At 38.2% G+C, this 21,961-nt stretch overlaps 2 protein-coding genes across 51 annotated transcripts in view; both read left to right on the forward strand.

The window, feature by feature from the left end:
- The window catches only part of nrxn1b (neurexin 1b), a 799,620-nt gene extending 785,180 nt beyond the window's left edge, over positions 1–14,440 (forward strand). The window contains exon 7 of the transcript XR_012388554.1: positions 14,174–14,440. The gene's annotated coding sequence lies outside the window, so the exon portion shown is untranslated. The remainder of the gene's footprint in view (positions 1–14,173) is intronic.
- dst (dystonin) overlaps positions 1–21,961 on the forward strand; it is a 291,360-nt gene that overhangs the window by 74,066 nt on the left and 195,333 nt on the right. For 44 of the 50 annotated variants that reach the window (XM_073920444.1, XM_073920447.1, XM_073920445.1 and 41 more), the window contains 6 exons: positions 12,478–12,644; positions 12,880–12,992; positions 13,780–13,886; positions 17,616–17,735; positions 19,913–20,008; positions 20,396–20,523. In XM_073920444.1, the coding sequence (XP_073776545.1) occupies positions 12,478–12,644; positions 12,880–12,992; positions 13,780–13,886; positions 17,616–17,735; positions 19,913–20,008; positions 20,396–20,523 (731 nt within the window). Of the gene's footprint in view, positions 1–4,492; positions 4,755–6,868; positions 7,595–12,477; positions 12,645–12,879; positions 12,993–13,779; positions 13,887–17,615; positions 17,736–19,912; positions 20,009–20,395; positions 20,524–21,961 lie in introns of those variants that run through there. The other 6 variants (XM_073920452.1, XM_073920477.1, XM_073920457.1 and 3 more) reach the window with 2 other exon arrangements.

A 21,961-nucleotide genomic window follows, 5' to 3' on the forward strand; every position in this document is an offset into this window, starting at 1 on the left:
GAAGTATGAGGAGTGCTACCCTGCTGAGGAATTGTCCCACTCCTGTGGTTTGTAATGTAATAGGCAGCACAGATGTCTTGATACCTCACTCTGCAGATCTCTGGCACAGGAATACCAAGATTGAATAATTGCAGAAATGAGGTGAGATGTGGCCAGTGTATTATCACATTTTGTGTGGGATGCCTAGAACAAATGAGCACAATAGTAACAGTCATTGAAACCTCAGCAGACACACTAATTAACTTTAAATGAATGTTTAGTAACTGTCTGTATACGCTAATTATATTTTACAGCTGAGATGATTTAATATGCCTCTGAGTGAGTTTATATAACCTTCACTTTCATATGCTTTCATATTCATATCCGCTGGTTATGTCTGTTTGTTGAAAGAGCTGCGGGGCTTGAGCCTTTTCAAAGCCTTGCTCTTGTTTTGAGTCAGATTACAGAGCAAACAGAAAGCTTTGTCATCTGGGAAAGCAGTTTGCTGTGTTTCCAGCTATAGGCCTGTACGATGTTGGAAAAAAGAAGGGTGGGGGCATCATTCCTTTAAGGTGGGGGTATGAGTCCTTTGCAGCAGGGCTATCAGCCATTTTGGGCAGGGCTATCTGTCATTTAGGGCGGGGCTAGCAGTAATTTAGGGCGGGGCTATCTGTCATTTAAGGAGGGCCTATCAGTCCTTTAGGGTGGGGGCATCTGTCATTTAAGGCAGGGCTATCAGTCATTAAAGGCGGGTCTATCAGTCCTTTAGGGTGGGCATATCGGTCATTAAAGGCCGGGCTATCAATCCTTCATGGTGAGGTAATAAGTTCTTTAGGGCGGGGGTATCTGTCATTTAGGGCGGGCCTATCAGTCCTTTAGGGCGGGGCTATCAGTCATTTAAGGTGGTGCTATCATTAATTTAGGGCGGGGCTATCAGTCATTTAAGGTGGTGCTATCATTAATTTAGGGCAGGGCCATCTGTCATTTAAGGTGGGCCTATCAGACCTTTAAGGTGGGGCTATCTGTCCTTTAGGGGGGGGCTATGTGTCTTTTAAGGCGGGGGCATCTGTCATTTAAGGCAGGGCTATCAGTCATTTATGGTGGGGTTATAAGGTCTTTAGGGTGGGGGATCATTCTTTTAAGGTGGGGATATGAGTCTTGTAGAGTAGGGCTATCAGTCATTTAAGGCGGGGCTTTTGGCCATTTAGGACAGGGTCATTAGTCCTTCAGGGCGGGGCTAACAGCCATTTAAGGCAGGGCTATCAGTCATTAAAGGCGGGGCTATCAGTCTTTTTAGGACTGGCCTATCAGTTCTTTAGGGTGGGCATATCAGTCATTAAAGGCCGGGCTATCAATCCTTTATGGTGGGGTAATAAGTTCTTTAGGGCGGGGGTATCTGTCATTTAGGGTGGGCCTATCAGTCCTTTAGGTCGGGGCTATCAGTCATTTAAGGTGGTGCTATCATTAATTTAGGGCGGGGCTATCAGTCATTTAAGGTGGTGCTATCATTAATTTAGGGCGGGGCTATCTGTAATTTAAGGTGGGCCTATCAGACCTTTAAAGTGGGGCTATCTGTCCTTTAGGGCGGGGCTATGTGTCTTTTAAGGCGGGGCTATTAGTCATTTATGGTGGGGTTATAAGGTCTTTAGGGTGGGGGATCATTCTTTTAAGGTGGAGGTATGAGTCCTATGGAGTAGGGCTATCAGTCATTTAAGGCGGGGCTTTTGGCCATTTAGGACAAGGCCATCAGTCCTTTTGGGCGGGGCTAACAGCCATTTAAGGCAGGGCTATCAGTCATTAAAGGCGGGGCTATCAATCTTTTATGGTGGGGTAATAAGTTCTTTAGGGCGGGGGTATCTGTCATTTAGGGCAGGCCTATCAGTCCTTTAGGGCGGGGCTATCAATCATTTAAGGTGGTGCTGTCATTAATTTAGGGCGGGGCTATCTGTCATTTAAGGTGGGCCTATCAGACCTTTAAGGTGGGGCTATCTGTCCTTAAGGGCGGGGCTATGTGTCTTTTAAGGCGGGGCTATCAGTCATTCATGGTGGGGTTATAAGGTCTTTAGGGTGGGGGATCATTCTTTTAAGGTGTATGAGTCTTGTGGAGTAAGCCCATCAGTTATTTAAGGCGGGGCTTTTGGCCATTTAGGACAGGGCTATCAGTCCTTTAGAGCGGGGCTAACAGCCATTTAGGGCGGGGCTATCAGTCATTAAAGGCGGGGCTATCATTCCTTTAGGGTGGGCATATCAGTCATTTAAGGTAGGGCTATCAGTCATTAAAGGCGGGGCTATCAATCTTTTATGGTGGGGTAATAAGTTCTTTAGGGCGGGGGTATCTGTCATTTAGGGCAGGCCTATCAGTCCTTTAGGGCGGGGCTATCAATCATTTAAGGTGGTGCTGTCATTAATTTAGGGCGGGGCTATCTGTCATTTAAGGTGGGCCTATCAGACCTTTAAGGTGGGGCTATCTGTCCTTAAGGGCGGGGCTATGTGTCTTTTAAGGCGGGGCTATCAGTCATTCATGGTGGGGTTATAAGGTCTTTAGGGTGGGGGATCATTCTTTTAAGGTGTATGAGTCTTGTGGAGTAAGCCCATCAGTTATTTAAGGCGGGGCTTTTGGCCATTTAGGACAGGGCTATCAGTCCTTTAGGGCGGGGCTAACAGCCATTTAGGGCGGGGCTATCAGTCATTAAAGGTGGGGCTATCAGTCTTTTTAGGACTGGCCTATCAGTTCTTTAGGGTGGGCATATCAGTCATTTAAGGTAGGGCTATGAGTCATTGAAGGCGGGGCTATCAGTCCTTTATGGTGGGGACGTGGGGTTAAAAATTCTTTAGGGTGGGGGCATCGTTCCTTTAAAGTTGGGGTATGAGTCTATTGGGGCAGGGCTATCAGTCATTAGGGTGTGACTATCTGCCATTTAGGGTGGGTCCATCAGCCATTTTGGGCCGGGGCTATCAGTAATTAAAAGTGGGGCTATCAATTATTTAGGACTGTCATTTAAAGCAGGGCTATATAACTGGGGTTATAAGTTCTTTAGGGTGTTGGCATCTTTCCTTTAAAGTGGGGGTGTAAGTCTCTTGCGGCAAGGGTATCTGTCATTTAAGGCGGGGCTTTTAGACATTTAGGGCGAGGCTATCAGTCTTTTAAGGTGGGGTTATCAGTCATTAAAGGCGGGGCTCTCAGTCCTTTATGGTGGGGTGATAAGTTCATTAGGGTCGGGGCATCGTTCCTCTAAGGTTGGGGTATGAGTCTATCGGGGCAGTGCTATCGGCCATTTAAGGTTATCTTGTTCTTTCAATAATGTTTACCAAAGAACAAAATCAACTACCGCCCCAATTTTTTTCCCTCATTTCAATCGGTTTTACATTACAATGTCAGACTTTTTAAACTGGTTTTGTGGTCCAGGATCACAGAGTGTCCAGCTACCTTGTCCTGTTATTTTTAAAGGCCACATGAGAGGCCATGAGTCTTTCAGTTTGGCATGTCCTCTTCAATCAGCTCATCTTGCTGAGCACAGAGTTCACACACCGATAGCAGAAAACAGATGAGTCTCTCGCTCTGTCCTTCATGCACTTATGAATAAAGAAGGTTTGGGCCTAACAAATACGTTTTATGTTCAAATTTCCATCCATTCATATTACATTCTTTTAGAATATTTGAACTATTAAACTTTATGTGATCAATATTTGTTAGTCAAACATAAATTAAACAAGAACAAGATTTCTGTAATAATGTCATCAATAGATCCAATGCTCTTTGTTAATTAATCCATTGCACCGGTGTCAAACTCAGTTCCTGGAGGGCCGCGGCTCTGCACAGTTGAGTTCTAACCCTAATTAAACACTCCTGATCAAAGTAATTGAGTGCGCTAGGCTTGTTTGAAACCTACAGGTAAAGCCAATGCCTCACTTTTGAAATGGCTTGCCATTTCCAACATCCAGGAACGCTCTAGACCTGGCCAGTGCAGTGGCTTTACTTTATATGAACAGAAAGAAAGATCTCCAAAGATGCCTCCTCAAGGTGTACAGAAATCTGTGTTTCTGAAACTAATGAAGAGAACAGAAGGCAATGATTTATTTTAATGATTTAGCCCGACATGTTTACTGCTCCAAAATATTATAAATGCTTCTTAACGTCAAATATATTGTGTTTAATGGGGAAAAAAAGTGTTTTTTTTTAATCCAGACATTTAAAAAGAGCCTATTTTCGAGCAGTGATCACAGTACTGGGATATTTTTATCCACGGGTATCACACCGTCAGAATCTAACACCAGCCCATCCATAATCATGATTCAGTTCTGTGAGTGTACAGCCGGACGGGTCTCTGGTAACTCAACACCGGCCGGACTCAATGTTTACACATCACATGGGGACTGTGTCCTCCGCCGTCACACAGCTCTCCTACAGCTGGATTAGTGTGTGTGTGTGTGTCGCCGTGATCTGTGCTGTGTTTGTTCTGGAGGATCAGGGCAAAGGCTGCCGATTCAAAGGTCAGCGAGACTTCAGTGTGTTGGCAGAAAGCGTGAGAAGAAAGGGCCGGGCTGCGCGTTTACCCACAATACTGGAGACAGAAGCGTGTTTGGAGAGGGATTCACATCATCCATACTGCTCCCGACTCGTTCATCTGACGTCACAACCATTCCTGAACACTGAAAGATGGCTTCTGCAGCACGTCCTGGGATTAAAAGCGAACTTTTAGCTCGCAGGAAGAAATGAATCATTTTTAATAGCCAGCCTTATTGTTAGAGCCAGGATTGAGCATGGGCAGTGTTGGGTGAGTTACTTTAAAGAAGTAATTAATCACTAATTAAATCATTGAAATTGTGTTTAAATTACTTTATTAATTACTCTGTCTGAAAGGTAACTTAATTACTCAATAAGTAAACCGATTACTTAACTCAGTACTACTTAAAGTCCATATAAATATAAAGGAAAATGAATAACACCAAATTATCTATTTAATTTCTTTCTTATTGCATATTTAATATTTATTTGTTGAGCATTTGAGTTATTATGCAAAATATCTAAATAATAACTAAAAATAAATATATGTACAATTATTCTGAGTTTATAGAATAATTTCTCCTTCCATTTTTTTGCAAAAACGTGCAATCTTCTTGATGAATTTAACCTTTTTTGTTGAAGAATTTAATTATTCTAATACCACTGCATCATTATAAGTAACTTTAATTATAGCTAAAAATTAAAAGCAACCCCTCACATAACTTTTTAACCAAAAAAAAAGTAATTTAGTTACAATAAATAGTAACGTAATGGTTACTCTGTTTCCTTAAATTGATTTGTACAGATCTGTTAAAATATAATTATGCAATATTTACGGCAAGTATATTATAAGTAACTGTGATATAACTACCTAAAAATGAAAATTAATAATTTTTTTTAGCAGATAGGTTATTAAATTACAGTAACTACTCATTTTGTATGTACAGTAATGGATGCAAATTCATTGTAAGTGACTATAATAAAAAAGTAATAATTTAAATCAGAAGATTAACTAAATTACAGTAACTAGTAACTTTACAGTTATTCTGCCTCCCTGAATTGATTTATACACATAAATATATCTACTGTATTTAACACAAGTACATTATAAGTAACTGTAATTAAGCTACCTAAAACGAAAAAGTAATCCCTTAGATTACTTTTTAGCAGAAAAGTAATTTAATTACTAGTAGCTTTACAGTCAACCCGGGCTCATTGTGGAAACGTAGCCACGCGGACGTTTCTGCGGACCTCGATTTATGTCCCGGGAGGTACGTATTTGAGCGGTTTTTGTTTTCGCCTCTCGGGCGCCCACGCCGTTCTCGCGCGAAAAGCCGCCGGATCGGCCGACCCGGCTGCCCTCCTCTTCTTCCTCCTCCTCCTCCTTCCCTAAACCCGAGCGACGGTTCGCAGAAGCCGTCTTACCTGATTTCTGGAACCACTTTTCCCCAGACTCGATCCCGGTCGTCGTCCCCGTGGCCGGCTCCTCCTCCTCCGGGGCCTCCGCTCCGCCGACGTAACGCTGTGAGCTAAGCGGACAAACTGTTTGCATCGGGAAAGGCCTCCACTCGGAGGCGAGCCGTCGGCCGGCGAGCGCAAAGAGGAGGAGCGGAGTGGCGCCACACCGCCCCACAGCGTTCGCTCGAAAAAAACTAAACGCGGCCTTACGTACCTCCGGCCACGTAAATTGCGGTCTCCAGAAACGTCCGCGGGGCTACGTTTCCAGAATGAGCTTGGGTTGTTTACAGTTACTCTACCTCCTTGAATTGATTTATACAGATCTGTTAAATATTTAAATAGTATTTAATGCTAGTACATTATAAGTAACTGTAATTAAACTACCTAAAAGGGAAAAGTAATCCCTTAGATTACTTTTTTAGCAGAAAAGTAATTTAATTGCAGTAACTAGTTACTTCGCAGTTACTCTGCCTCCCTGAATTGATTTATACAGATCTGTTAAATATATGTACAGTATTTAGGGCAAGTACATTATAATAACTGTAGCAACTTTGGTAAATAGTAACTGTAGTAACTAGTAAATAGTAACTTCAAGTAACTGTAATTAAACTACCTAAAAGGGAAAAGTAATCCCTTAGATTACTTTTTTAACAGAAAAGTAATTCACTTACAGTAGCTAGTTAGTTTGTAGTTACTCTGCTTCCCTGAATTGATTTATACAGATGTGTTAAATAAAAGTACAGTATTTAGGGCAAGTACATTACATTATAAGTAACTGTAATCAATGTAATCCCTTTACTTTTTTAACAGAAATGTAATTTCAATCAAGTAACTAGTTGCTTTGCGGTTACAGTATATAAAGCAAGTGCATTATGAGTATCAAGCTACCTAAAAATGAAAAGTAATCCTTTTACTTTTTTTCTTTAGCAGAAAAGTAATTAAATTACAGTAACTAGTTACTCTGTAACTAATTACAGCCAACACTGACCAATGGGTAACACGTGTGGATGCGTTCGGGGCTCTAAAGAGGAATATTACATTGATCCCACAAAAGCTCCAATCAGCCCCGAACCAAAGGAGCTCAGAGGACGCAAATATTTCCAAAAGAGGAAGAAGAGGAAATCTACTGAAATCAATGGCACAGACTCTTTGAGGAGCCATGCAGACAGTGTCAAGAGTGAGAGGAATCCCCAACTCATTCCCAAAATATCAAACCCAGAGCAAGATGATGCTGTAAGACCACAGAGTATCAGCCATGGGGTGTATGTTGGAGAAGTCCCAGTTCTCAGAGGTAAAACCAGCAGAAGAGCTCATCAGATGGATAAAATCAGACCTACGGCAGAGTTTAATCTACATGGAGTCACTAAGAGAAGTGTAAGTTTTAAGGATGGGGTATTGGAGAGGAAGCTTTTGCGCAGGCAGTTGAGGAGGGCTGTGAGTTTTGGAGCGGTGGAGCACATGCTGCAGACGCTCAGAGGAAACGTGGATCAGCCACTGAATAACATTCAAGGTTTTTCCAGGATTATTTGGGACACTCAAGTGCACCGGAAGCACAGGAGGAGGGTCCAAACGTCCTCAGGGGGTTTTGTTTCTCATCATACTTTGGATAATGTCCAGGGAGATCTTACACATGCTGCTGCTGAGCACAAGGAGGTAATATAAGAACAGCATCAGACAACATATGTGCTGCTCTTTATGATGCAATAATAAATAAATAAAGTCTGCTGCAGATCATACACTTTTATGCTGTTATAGATGCTCTGTTTATGTCATCGGTCACAAGGCCAGGAGGGGGCGCTCAACCTGCAGTCTGTGTGGGTCCTAATGCCCCAGTTTAGTGAAGGGGATGCTACTGTCAGTGAACGTCATATTTCGGATGAGACGTTAAACTATGGTCCTGACTCTCTGTGCTCATTAATAATCTCATGACACTTCTAGTGAAGAGGTTACTGGCCAAATTCCGTCCATTGGACCTTACCATTATTTATATATATATATATATATATATATATATATATATATATATATATATATATATATATATATATATATATATATATATATGATGGTACATAATAATACAGAAGGCAAAACGATACTTTTAAAACTGTACCAGTGCCAAATCAATACTTTTAAAATGGTACAAGTGCTAAACCGATACTTTTTAAATGGTACCAGTGCCAAATCGATAGTTTTTAAATGGTACCAGTGCTAAATAGATACTTTTAAAACTGTACCAATGCCAAATCGATACTTTTTAAAAGGTACCAGTGCCAATTCGATAGTTTAAAAATGGTACCAGTGCCAAATCGATACTTTTAAAATTGTACCAATGCTAAATCGATAGTTTTAAAATGGTGTCAGTGCTAAATCGATACTTTTAAAACTGTACCAGTGCCAAATGTATACTTTTAAAAAGGTACCAGTGCCATTTCGATACTTTTAAAATGGTACCAGTGCTAAATCAATACTTTTTAAACTGTACCAGTGCTAAATCGATACTTTTAAAATGGTACCAATGCCAAATTGATACTTTTTAAATGGTACCAGTGCCAATTCGATACTTTTGAAACTGTACCAGTGCTAAATCAATACTTTTAAAATGGTACCGAAATTATTATTTCATTGGTACAATTTAAGAGAGAGTTCTGTAAGGTAAACACTGTATATGAATGAACACTTTTCCAACTAATCTCCAAGTCATTTATTTCCACCTGAAGATAATTGCTAATACTTTTATGTTGCAATGCAATACAAATAACTTATACTTTTCTGCTGTACCCGTGATTGTTTTCTTTATTTAATTTAGCTGCATATATCATTTAACATGCAGAAACTATAACTGAATGACAGAATATGCTTTGATGGCAAAGGTTTAAGGTGAACTGACATGTGTTTTGGTGTTGGTTTAATGTCTCAGTCTCTCCACGCCCACAGTCTAAACAGCATGTGCTCGGCTATAATTACACTGTAAGCGAGCGGCAGATTCCTCTCCTTCACTGTCAGCACGTACACTTATTATATACCTATGAAGCTGTAAATGATTGTTAAGGTGCAGTTTCTATATATTGTGTTATAATGAGTTTCCTGAAGCCAGCAGGCGTTGGCTTAGCATTTGCTCTTGGTGTTTGATTTTAGAGCTGCAGATCCTTTGAGCTATGTGAAGTCATGAGAGGTCAGCAGTGGCTAATCTACATCAGAGCGGTTGGATATTGTTTGTTTTGTTTTCAATCAGTGTCAAATCGATACTTTTAAAAGTGTACCAGGGTCAAAACGACTTTTAAAATGTCACCGGTACCAGCATGATACTTTTAAACAATACCGGTGCCAAAATGATACATTTAAAGTAGTACCAGTGCCAAAATTGATACTTTTAAATGGTACTGGTGCCAATATGATACTTTTAAAATGATACCGATGGCAAAACGATACTTTTAAAACTGTACTGGAACCAAAGTTATTATTAAAACAGTACAATTACCAATACAATACTTTTAATATTGTACAGGTGCCAAGTCGGTACTTTTAAAATAGTACCAACACCAAAATGATACTTTTAAAATTGTTCCGGTGCCAAATTCATACATTTAAAATGTTACCAGTGCCAAATCGATACATTTAAAATGGTACCAGTGCCATTATGATACTTTTAAAATAATACAGATGGCAAAACGATACTTTTAAAACTGTACCATTGCCAAAATTATTCTTTTAAAACAGTAGCAGTGCCAAGACAATACATTCAAAATGGTACCATTGTTCAATCAATATTATTAAAATGGTACTGGTGCCAAAATGATACGTTTAAAAAAGGTACCAGTGCCAAATTGATATTTTTAAACAATACTGGTGCCAACTTGATACTTTTAAAATGGTACCAGTGCCGACTCGATACTTTTAAAATGGTACCAGTGCAAAATCGATACTTTTAAAACGGTACCTGTGACAAATCGATACTTTTAAAATGGTACCAGTGCTAAATTGATACTTTTAAAATGGTACCAGTGCTAAATTGATACTTTTAAAATGGTACCTGTGCCAATGTGATAATTTTAAAATAATGCCGATGGCAAAACGATGCTTTTAAAACATTAGCAGTGCCAAGACAAAGCTTTTAAAAGGGTACTGTTGCCAAATTGATATTATTAAAATGATACGTTTAAAAAAAGGTATGGGTGCCAAAACAATACTTTTTAAACAGTACTGGTGCCAAAATGATACTTTTAACATGGTACCATTGCCAAATCGATACTTTTAAAATGGTACAGGTGCCAAAAATGATACTTTTAGAACTGTTCTGGTGCCAATATGATACTTTTAAAATGGTACAGGTGCCAACTCAATACTTTTAAATGGAGTTGGTGCCAAAATGATACTTTTAAAATAGTACCAGTGCCAAAATAATTATACATTTCAAACAGCACTGGTGCCAAAAATATACTTCTAAAATGGTAGCAGTGCCTTTTAAAACCATACAGGTGCCACAACGATACTTTTATAACAGAACTAGAGCCAAAATATACATTTTAAATGATAACGGTGACAAATCAATACTTTTAAAATGGTACCATTGCTAAGACAATACTTTTCCCCCTGTAATGTGCCAACATGATACTTTTTAGGAAAGAATATCTTAGAAAGAAAATAAAAGAAAATCAGGAAATAATTTTTAAGGAGAATATCCATTATAAACGGACCATCTTTTTCAAGATTTCCTGAACAGACCACAGCCAAGGAAGGACATACAGTAATAATGTTTCACAGGACTGAAAACAGTGTTCAGTGGGCTGTTCTGTTGTTTATCAATACACTGCATGTTTGGGTTCTGGGTTTCTGGGAATTGTTTTTAGACAAAAAGTCCCTAAAACTGGTTTGAAAGTTGTGATTTGTGTAAGCCTATTCACCACAGCATGTGCATTCAATTCAGTTTGTTGTTTTATACTAAATGAAAGGTCTATATGACTTAGTAAGAAAATAAAATCCATGTTTTAACACAACTTCCTAACAGACATGCACTGAAATGAACCTGGAAAATCAAACCAGAACCGTATTCCTGCACGTTTCATGAGCATTATGAAATGAAATCATGTTTTGAAGGCTAGAGAGGCTGTTATTTCCAGATCTGTCATGTGTAATAATACTTATTAGATAGTAAATATCAATATATTATCAGTATTTTCTTTTAAAAATAAATATTTGTGTCCATTTCTCAATTATTGCTGATAATACTGTTTGGTGCATTAAACAATTCAGTTTTATTAATCAGTTACATTCATTAAAATACGTGTTTAGTCACTAAACAGCTTCACGAATAGAAATATAATGCATTTAAATCCACTAAATTACAAATTTTCAACTAAATTAGATTTTTTTTATGTTTATTACAATTTTATCTCATATTTTGCTCTGACATATAGTTATAACTAGTTCCAGTTTTGTCTTTGGTACTGATTAATCTAATGTATATGCACAAATATCTTATAATAAAGCATATCATAGATTTTAAATTTAAATATGAAGTTAAACGAAAGCTCTGTGAGGGGTGTTTTATGCTCATTTATGCTGACCACTGTGTATTACAGCTTCACGATATTGGACATTAAAAATATGACATTGCGATATTTTGTTTTTCTGCTATATATATTGCGGTATGAATACAATTTCACCAGAAGGCTTGAATGGTTCTATTAGTAAAAAAAAAATCTTGAATTTAGGTTGATTGGGGTGATTTTGTAAAGGTGTGGATCATGTATAAATACAATAAACAAATTGTACGGAAGAGTAATTGCATTAGAGCAAAGACAAAAGTAAAAGAAACAGTTTCAGGAGAGTCAAACGATATTCGGACACAGAAATTGAATAATGAAATGTAAAAATAACACTGTATAATCTTCATTATAGGGATTCAGTAAAATTATTCTTCATTAAAGCTACAAATGTTGTATATTTTGGGGTCCAAATGCTTTAAACTCTTGAAATGCCTTTAAAACGCATGTAAACGATCAAGTGTTACTCTGTTATGGTAATACTTTGCAATGACTCTACAAATCTCATGAATTCTTCTTCTTCTTCTTCTTATTATTATTATTGTTATTATTATTATTGTTATTATATTATTATTATTATTATTATTATCGTTGTTATTAATATTATTGTTATTATTATTATTATTATTAATATTATTATTATTAATATTGTTATTAAATATTAAAATTATCATTATGGTCACACTTACAATAAGGTTATTAAGTTATAAAGTTTATGCTTGTTATCATTAGTTAATGCCCCATGAGTTAACATGAACAATGAAAATACAGTTGTTCATTGTCAGCTCATGTTAACTCACGGTAAAATCAAATAAAAAAACGGTCACGATTAATTACTGTAATAAATGAATTGTTCATTGTCTGTTCATGTTAGTAAATGCATTAACTAACACAACCTTATTGAAAAGTGAATGAATGGGTTTCATAGCGCAGTGCTTTCTGAGCATCCTAATAAACAGCAATAATGTAAACTTTTTTTTTTCTGTGCAGATCTCAGAAATTCACGTGACAGGCGAATCCGAGGACATGACGGCCAAGGAGAGGCTTCTGCTGTGGTCCAAGCAGATGACTGAAGGATACGTCGGGGTCCGCTGCGACAACTTCACTACCTCCTGGAGAGACGGACGCCTCTTTAACGCCATCATCCATAAGTACAGGTAACAGCGCAGTTTGCATATGAATTGACTGTGTTTGCATTTGTTTTCATGTGTTATAAGTAGGGCCAGACAGAATCTGCGGACATTTTGTCTATTTTTGCAGAGAATTTGGTTAAAAACCTATGGATTTATGCAGAATGATTTTGGGAGCATCATAACTAAAAACTTAATATATTAAATAAAAAATAACACCATTTTTGCCTAATTGTAATCTTGTGTTTGTGTCTTCATCCAGGCCTGATCTGGTGGACATGAGCAGAGTCTCGGCACAAACCAGCAGATCTAACCTGGAGCAGGCGTTCGGTGTGGCGGAGCAGCTCGGTGTGGCTCGACTGCTGGATCCAGAGGGTGAGTTTTAGCCCTAACACAACCAGTGTCCCTGCAAGTCCTATATGCACATACAAATAGCATTCGTATTAAAAGTAGTAAGGTTGGCGGCACGGTGGCTCAGTGCTTAGCACTGTTACCTCACAGCAAGAAGGTCGCTGGTTCGAGTCCCGGCTGGGTCAGTTGGCATTTCTGTGCAGAGTTTGCATGTTCTCCTCGTGTTGGCGTGGGTTTCCTCCTGGTGCTCCAGTTTCCCCCACAGTCCAAACACATGTGGTATAGTAGAATTGGGTAAACACAATTGGCTGTAGTGTATGAGTGTGTGTGAATGAGTGTGTATGGGTGTTTCCCATTACTGGAAAACTTAATTCACGTTATTCATCAGGGGTCGCCACAGCAGAATGAACCACCAACTATTCCAGCATATGTTTTACGCAGCATATGCCCTTCCAGCTGCAACCCAGTACTGGGAAACACCAATACACTCACACACTACAGCCAATTTAGTTCATCAATTCCCCCTATAGCGCATGTGTTTAGACTGTGGGGGAAACCGGAGCACCCGGAGGAAACCCACACCAACACGGGGAGAACATGCAAACTCCACACAGAAATGCCAACTGACCCAGCCGGGACTTGAACCAGTGACCTTCTTGCTGTGAGGCCACAGTGCTGGCCACTGAGCCACCGTGTTGCCCAATACTTTCCCATAACTCATCCCAAATGTTCTACGCATGGAAGCAATGCAATGCAAAACTGTTTTATTAAGTATCATGTGCCTAAAGAAAAGCTTTCCCCCTCTAAACAGATGTCGACGTGTCTTCACCGGATGAGAAATCTGTCATTACATATGTTTCCACATTATATGACGTCTTCCCAAAAGTACCAGAAGGTGGAGATGGCATCAATGCAAATGTAAGTAGCATCATATATTAATCACCAAACAAAAAATAAATAAACAGACTTCAGCACTCTATGAGGAATACTGATTACATCAATTATAAACTGTAACAGTGCAAACTGAACGTACTTAAGACTTAAGTTCTGCTTAATTTCTTAATTGATGAACTACAATACATCTAAATGTAATTTATATTGAAACTTGTATATTATATTTCAAGTTATTTGTAATTAATGAAGTTGACATTTAATATGTACTAACTTTAAATGTAATACTGAGTGTGTTAGTCAGCACTTTAAAGGGCCATGAAGCCCCCTCGTTTCAGCAGGGTGTTTTCACACCTCTACTTTGGAAAAAGTCCGAAAAGTGGGCGTGTCCAGCTCTGTTTAGGGGGGAGTGTCGAAGGAAGAAAAGAGGCGTGGTGTGGGAGTGTCTATTTAGGCGCGCTGAATTTCAGGGTCAAAACACACACACACACACACACACACACAGCGGACAAAGTGACTGTTTACATGGACATCTGTAGTCGAATTATTTGTCAAATTATTAAATGGTGGACTTTAACTGCAGTTTGGCTCTTTCATTCAGGGAATTCATTCATGCCCCTCGCGACACACGAGATATTTGATTCAAGGATCTGCTCTAAGCGTGTATTTTTCATGCAATGTTTAATACCGCACGGCGAATGAGAGAAAAAAAACTCAGCATTTCCCGAAAACTTAGATGCACACGGCAGGTAGCGTCAGAAAGCCGCATGTGTTATTCCGCTCACAAAATCCTACACGAGGTTAAAGTTTGGTTGTGGTGCTAACTTGTTTACACTCGGTACAATAGTTTTTTCGATACGAATAAAATACGAACTGAATAAACAAAGAGCACTGGTCGCTCACTTACCAAATCTGTAGAGACAGGACAATCACCAGCAACTAGAGCTGCGTCTGTATTAAGAGGAGACGAGCAGCGAGTCCGGATCTCAGCGTTTGCAGATGAGAACAGCTCTCAGGTAAACAATAATCCTCCTTAGACACGTAAGTTATTGTTGTCGAGCGTCGCGTACACTGTTAATCCACACGTGACTCCAGCTGAGCTCTCACAGAGAGAAAATGAAAACGAAACTTAACGGCAGCAAACTATAAAAGCAACACTTCACGCTTGTTTTGCCAACACAACGTGGCGTCTCTGTCGTCTAAACACTGTGACAGTAATGAATATTAATGAAGTTGCACAATAGAGCGCGCTGATTGGTTTGAACCAAGCTTTACTCATGCATTAATGCAGCACACTGTAAGACGTAATAAGACACACTCTGGCACAGACGTCCAGTCTGCATGCTGGAATACACGCTATTATGTCATGACCGTGACGCAGCTTCAAAAATTCGTTTCAAACCGGAAGAAAGAATTTGCTTGAAATAACGCAAAAACAACCAATTTACACTTTTTAGTGAAATATTGGCGTAATATATATAGTGTTTTTAGCAGTGTGGGACACATATACCACTGTTAACAGCTCAAACACGTGTTCTGGTGTTTCGTGACCCTTTAAAGTGTTTAAATGACAAGATTACTTGAACATAACTACAGTAAATATACAGAAAGTTTACTGAGATCATATTGAATTGAGAAATCCTGTCCAGTCAGTCTGGTTTTGAAGGTAATATAGTCAATACAACAACATTGCTAGCAGTATTAACATCGTTTTGGCATGAGAGTTTAAAACATTTGTCTGATCTGTGTGGGACAGTAGTTCTTGTCTTGGTTTGTGCAAATAAACTTGCTGTATTCCATGTTACATGTAGGAGTTTGAGGCTTGTTATGGAGGATTTTAAACTAAGTTGGAAGCTTTTAAGGAATCTGTGGGTTTTTGGAGTCATTCCCAGACCTGGATAATGAAGATGCCTGAGGAGAAGAGTCACTGTTGACATTTAAATCACGCAGATCTTCAGTGAAACATGCTTGCAATTCTCAAAGAAATGTGCAAATGGACTTAAACTGAAGGAATATTTTAGAAAGTTGAGAAGATGTGCAGGAATTAAAGGGGCAGTTCACACAGAAATTTAAATTTAGTCATGATTTACACATCCAAACCTGTTTGAGCTGCTTTTTTTTTTGCTTTGGACGCAAAGGAAGATATTTTGAAGAATGCTAGAAACCTGTAACTATTGACGTCCATAATTATTCCTTTTTGGAAGTCAATGATTACAGGTTTTCAGCGTTCTTCCAAATATCTTCCTTTGCCTGTTTGAGTTTCTTTTTAATATTAAATGCAAATGAACATATTTTGAAGATTGCTGGAAACCTGTAACCATTGACATCCAAAAAAAGCAAATACTATGGAAGTCAATGGTTACAGGTTTCCAACATTCTTCAAAATATATTCCTTTGCCTGTTTGAGTCACTTTTTTCAATTGAATGCAAAAGAAGATATTTTAAGGAATGCTAAAAACATGTAACCATTGACTTCCATACTATTTTCTTTTTTGGGAGTCAATGGTTACAGGTTTCCAGCATTCTTCAAAATATCTTTTTATTTACGTTCAATAGAAAAAAAGAAACTCAAACAGGCAAAGGAAGATATTTTGAAGAATGCTGGAAACCTGTAACCATTGACATATAAAAAAGGAAATACTATGGAAGTCAATGATTACAGGTTTTCAGCATTCTTCAAAATATTTTCCTTTGCCTGTTTGAGTTCCTTTTTTTATTGAATGCAAATGAAGATATTTGAGGAACGCTAAAAACCTGTAACCATTGACTTCCTAGAAAGAAAATACCATGGAAGTCAATGGGTACAGGTTTCCAACATTCTTAAAAATATCTTCCTTTGCCTGCTTGAGTCACTTTTTTCTATTGAATGCAAAATAAGTAATTTTGAGGAATGCTGGAAACCTGTAACCATTGACTTCCATAGTATTTCATTTTTTGGATGTCAAAGGTTACAGGTTTCCAGCATTCTTCAAAATATCTTCCTTTGTTTGAGTTTCTTTTTTCTATTGAATGCAAAAGAAGATATTTTGAGGAATGCTAAAAACCTGTAACCACTGAATTCCAAAAAAGGAAATACTACAGAAGTCAGTAGTTACAGGTTTTCAACATTTTTCAAAACATCTTCCTTTGCCTGTTTTTGTTACTTTTTTCTATTAACTGCAAAAGAAGATATTTTGAGGAATGCTGAAAGCCTGTAACCATTGACTTCCAAAAAGGAAAATATTATGGCAGTCAATGAATACAGGTTTCCAACATTCTTCAAAATATCTTCTTTTGTGTTCAACAGAATGAAATGCATTTAAACAGGTTTATTTATTTTGTGTGAACTATCCCAAATTAACTAAAGTAAACTGCAGTGTTTTGTAGTATAAACCTTATAGTTGTAGAAAACTACAGTATTTTACTACAGCTTTTGAAAACACTATCGGTTGGGTTGAGGGAAGGGGGAGGGTGGTCAGTCGATTGGTCAGTCCGTCAGTCAGTGTCGACAGCGGCCTCTGGTGAATTTATGTGAGAACGAATGGCACTCGTGAGAGAAATTTAAGATCTAAACAAGCGTACACAGCGGCCTCTAGTGGATTTGCAAAACAAAACTGCAAACAAAAGTAGCTCCTGGCACATTTTTGCTGCTTTTTAGAAATGTATACTGGGGTTCGTATCCATGAGCCTGGGTTGGATGTTTAGCACACTCTTGTTAGCATGTTTAGCACATTGCTAGTGTGAACAGAAGACTGACTGAAGTTGTTTGTGTTTCAGGATGTGGATGTGAAATGGGTGGAGTACCAGAACATGGTAAATTACCTCAGTCAGTGGATCAAACACAACGTGACTGTGATGTCAGACAGACATTTTCCCAGCAGTCCTGTGGAGCTCAAGGTGAGACACTTTTCAGGATGATGCTAGCTGTGTTATTGAGTAAAAAATGATGGTATTGAGTTGTGGAGCATTAAAAAATAAATGGATAAAACACTGTTGGCAGAGTCGGCAGAATAACATTTCTTATTCACAACAACAACAAACATATTAAACATAGAAATAATAAATAAAGTCATGAGAAATGACAAAAAACTCAAACAAAATGAACTGAAAATAGAAAATATACAACTAAAAATGAACTGAAACTCTTGAAATAAGCTATAGAGTAACAATAGTAGCACAATAGCACACATATTAGTACTAACTAATATATGTACACATGGGTTTTGAATATGATTTGGGGAAAACTAAATGACTTAAGAGGCTTTATATTTAAGTTATGAGATCCAGAAATACTTGTAACATTGTTTTGTCAGATATTAAACCTTTTTCTGATTAAAAAAGCCTCTGATAATCGCTAGCATTAAGCATCAGTGAACTGAAACCGATTTACAGATTCACTGTTGTTAAAAATGATTATTAAAATATGAAAACGTGGTAAAAATCAGGCTTTTTTTCTGAATTACTTTTTTAAACACTATCGGTTGGGTTTTGGGAAGTGTGTGGGGGGATCAGTTGCTCAGGCAGTCGACAGCGGCCTCTAGTGGATTTACGTGAGAACAGCAGGCGTAAATGGCACTCGCGAGAGAAATTTGAGATCTGAAAAAACGTACACAGCGCCCTCTGGTGGATTTGCGAAAACAAAAGCTGCAAAGAAACGTAGCTCCTAGGACGTATTTCATGCTCTCCAGACATGTATGTAGGGGTACGTATCAATAATAAGTTTGGGTAGGATGTTTAGCACATGGTTGTTAGCATGTTTAGCACACTGTTGTTAGCATGTTTATAACAGAGGCTCTTTGTGAAAATGTACCCCCGTATACATTTCTGGTGAGCGCAAATTATGTAGCCAGAGCTAAATATGCATTTCATCTTTAAAACAAACGCTACGGGGCGGTATAACGCATTCACAGATAAAAGGGTTAAACACTGTTGTCAGGGTTGGCAAAATAGCATTTCTTTTTTGCTCATTAAATTTTAGCAATGTATTTCACAACAAAACAAACAAAATAAACATAGAAATAATAAATAAAGTCATGAGAAATGACAATAACTAAAACTAAATTAACTGAAAATAGAAAATATTTCAATAAAAATGAACTGAAACTCTTGAAAAAAGGTATAATTAACAATAGTAGCACAATAGCACACATATTAGTACCAACTAATATATGTACACATGGGTTTTAAATATGATTTGGGGAAAACTATATGACTTGAGAGGCTTTACATTTGAATTATGAGATGCAGAAATATTTGTAACATTGTTTTGTCAGATATTAGACATTTTTTCTGATTAAAAAAGCCTCTGATACTCGCTAGATTTAAGCATCAGTGAACTGAAACAGATTTACTGTTGTTAAAAATGATCATTACGCTGCTGTTCTGATTGGTCAGTCGTGACGTATGTTATTCCCAGATAACAAATGCTAAACAACACAGGCTCAATAAGTGAGATAAAGTACATTCAGGGCGAGGCAGTGGCGCAGTAGGTAGTGCTGTCGCCTCACAGCAAGAAGGTCGCTGGGTCGCTGGGTCGCTGGTTCGAGCCTCGGCTCAGTTGGCGTTTCTGTGTGGAGTTTGCATGTTCTTCCTGCCTTCGTGTGGGTTTCCTCCGGGTGCTCCGGTTTCCCCCACAGTCCAAAGACATGCGGTACAGGTGAATTGGGTAGGCTAAATTGTCCGTAGTGTATGAGTGTGTGTGTGGATGTTTCCCAGAGATGGGTTGCGTCTAGAAGGTCATCCGCTGCGTAAAAACTTGCTGGATAAGTTGGCGGTTCATTCCGCTGTGGCGACCCCAGATTAATAAAGGGACTAAGCCGACAAGAAAATGAATGAATGAATGAAAGTCCATCCAGGATGGTTGTTTGCACAGAATAAACCCTTCAGTCTTATACAACAGTGCTCTGCTTAATTTAGCACAACCTGTCCTGCTTTACTCTGTGAAAACAACCTCCTGGATGTGCTTTATCCCTAACATAAAGCGTCTTATATATTATATTATATATAATATATTGTGTGTTCTTCTGCTCAGTGCTTTCCTTCATGATAACTAATCCTTTTCTTAATCTCTGCAGGCACTTTATACTCAGTATCTACACTTTAAAGAGAACGAAATACCACCAAAAGAGAACGAAAAGTCCAAAATCAAGCATCTCTACAAAATGCTGGAGGTACGCTCGTGTTGTTTTGGTCATTTGTAGTTGTTTTCTGCATCTACAGTACGTGTTTGGGGAAAGTTACCATTGAAAGTGATGCATTATAACCAATGTTGGCTGAGTAACTTCAAAAATGCCTTAGTTTATAGAAATAGAGTCGCTCGTCGTTAGTTCATGGTGCATTAACCAATGATAACGCATGAATTTGGATGTTAATAATGCATTAATAATGCAGTTAGTAAATGTTGAACTGTGATTAGTAAATGCTGTACAGTATGTGCATAATTAGTTCATGTTAGTAAATACAAACTCTATTGTAAAGTGTGACCTTGTAATGCATTACAGTTTTGACACATGTACAGTAGGATGTTCTTGAACTCTGCTGTGTTGTATGTGATGTAGATATGGATAGAGTTCGGGCGCGTGCAGCTGCCTCCGGGCTTTCATCCCAATGATGTGGAGAAAGAGTGGGGAAAGCTGATCGTGGCCATGCTGGAGCGAGAGAAGAGCCTGAGGCCGGAGGTGGACAGGTACAGATTTACACTCTCTGTCTATCTCTCCATCGCTATTTCTTAATGAGGGAATATGGGCGTGGATGACATGCATCCACTGAGGAATCCACTCACTGCCTGCCTGACATATTTGACGTTTGCTTTTTTAATCATTTTATTTTAAACAAATCAAACCCCTGTTATACTGTACAAAACGCTGGCTTCCACACGATGGATTTGTGCAGGGACAACATGAAGGAATCAAGTTAACATAAGTTTTTACAAATTTAGGTGGATTGAACATAAAACAATCAAGGTGTCCTGAGACATCCTCAAGAATTGTGTTGTCTGCTGATTTTAAACAAAGAGCAGGCGTCATTTGTTGAGTGTAGCAACAGTTTATTTGGTTAATATGCATAATATCTTTGAGATTTAGTAAGTTTAACAACATTTTTGATGAAATAAATTGAATTTATTAAGCAATTTGCGCTTATTTTCTTTTTTTAAAGCTGAAATATGCCAAAAAACAACTTAAGAAGCTATAAATAAAGAAGTAGAAGTCATTCAGCTGATAGTATAAACACTTCGATGCTGTCAAAACATTGATTTCTCTGAGAATTATAATCGCCTTACTGTAGCAACCAGTGATGCTCAACCCATCTCGTGAGTTCTGGGCGGGGCTAATTGTTTTTCTGACCAATAGGTGATGGAGGGAGTGTTTTGTAACTCTATAAACAGTCACTGGGCCTTATTTATAAAACATGAGATTGGGATACTGTGTTGTGCATTAATTAGAGCCTTTATGTTTGCACTCTTGTTTGATGCTGCTAGTTTACAAGCTTCACTTTTCACATATTAGTAGTTTTATGTAACTGATTACTATAAATATATATAAATAACAGAAAAAAGATCTTGTTGTGTGGCCCTATACCCCTAAACCCAACCGTCACAGGAAACCTGTGGCAGAATTATGTCAAAAAAACACTATTAAGTATTATTAAGGGTTTTGAAATTATGATGACAAAAGGCATGTCCTTGTAAACCACCTTAATAGAGTACAACTAGGTCATAACCATGTCATCATACAAAAAACTGTCCTTATAAACCACCAAAACTAGCACACACACATGGTGGCATTGTTGGATTAAAGGGACACTTTGTATGTGTACTATATTATATAGCAGAAAAAAAGGTCTTATATGGCCCTACCTCTAAACCCAATCTAAACCTGTGGCAAAGTTATGTCAAAAGACGCTATTAAGTATTAAGTGTTTTGAGTTACAATGACAAAAGGCATGTCCTCGTAAACCATATTAGTAGAGTACAACTAGGTCATAACCATGTATTTATACAATAAAACTGTCCTTATAAACCACTAAAACTAGTATGCACACACACACACACACATGGTGGTATTGTTGGATTAAAGGGACTTTCCATATGTATAATATATTATATAACAGAAACATTATCTAAT

Source organism: Danio rerio, chromosome 13 (assembly GCF_049306965.1).
Source record: "Danio rerio strain Tuebingen ecotype United States chromosome 13, GRCz12tu, whole genome shotgun sequence".
Classification (NCBI taxonomy): domain Eukaryota; kingdom Metazoa; phylum Chordata; class Actinopteri; order Cypriniformes; family Danionidae; genus Danio; species Danio rerio.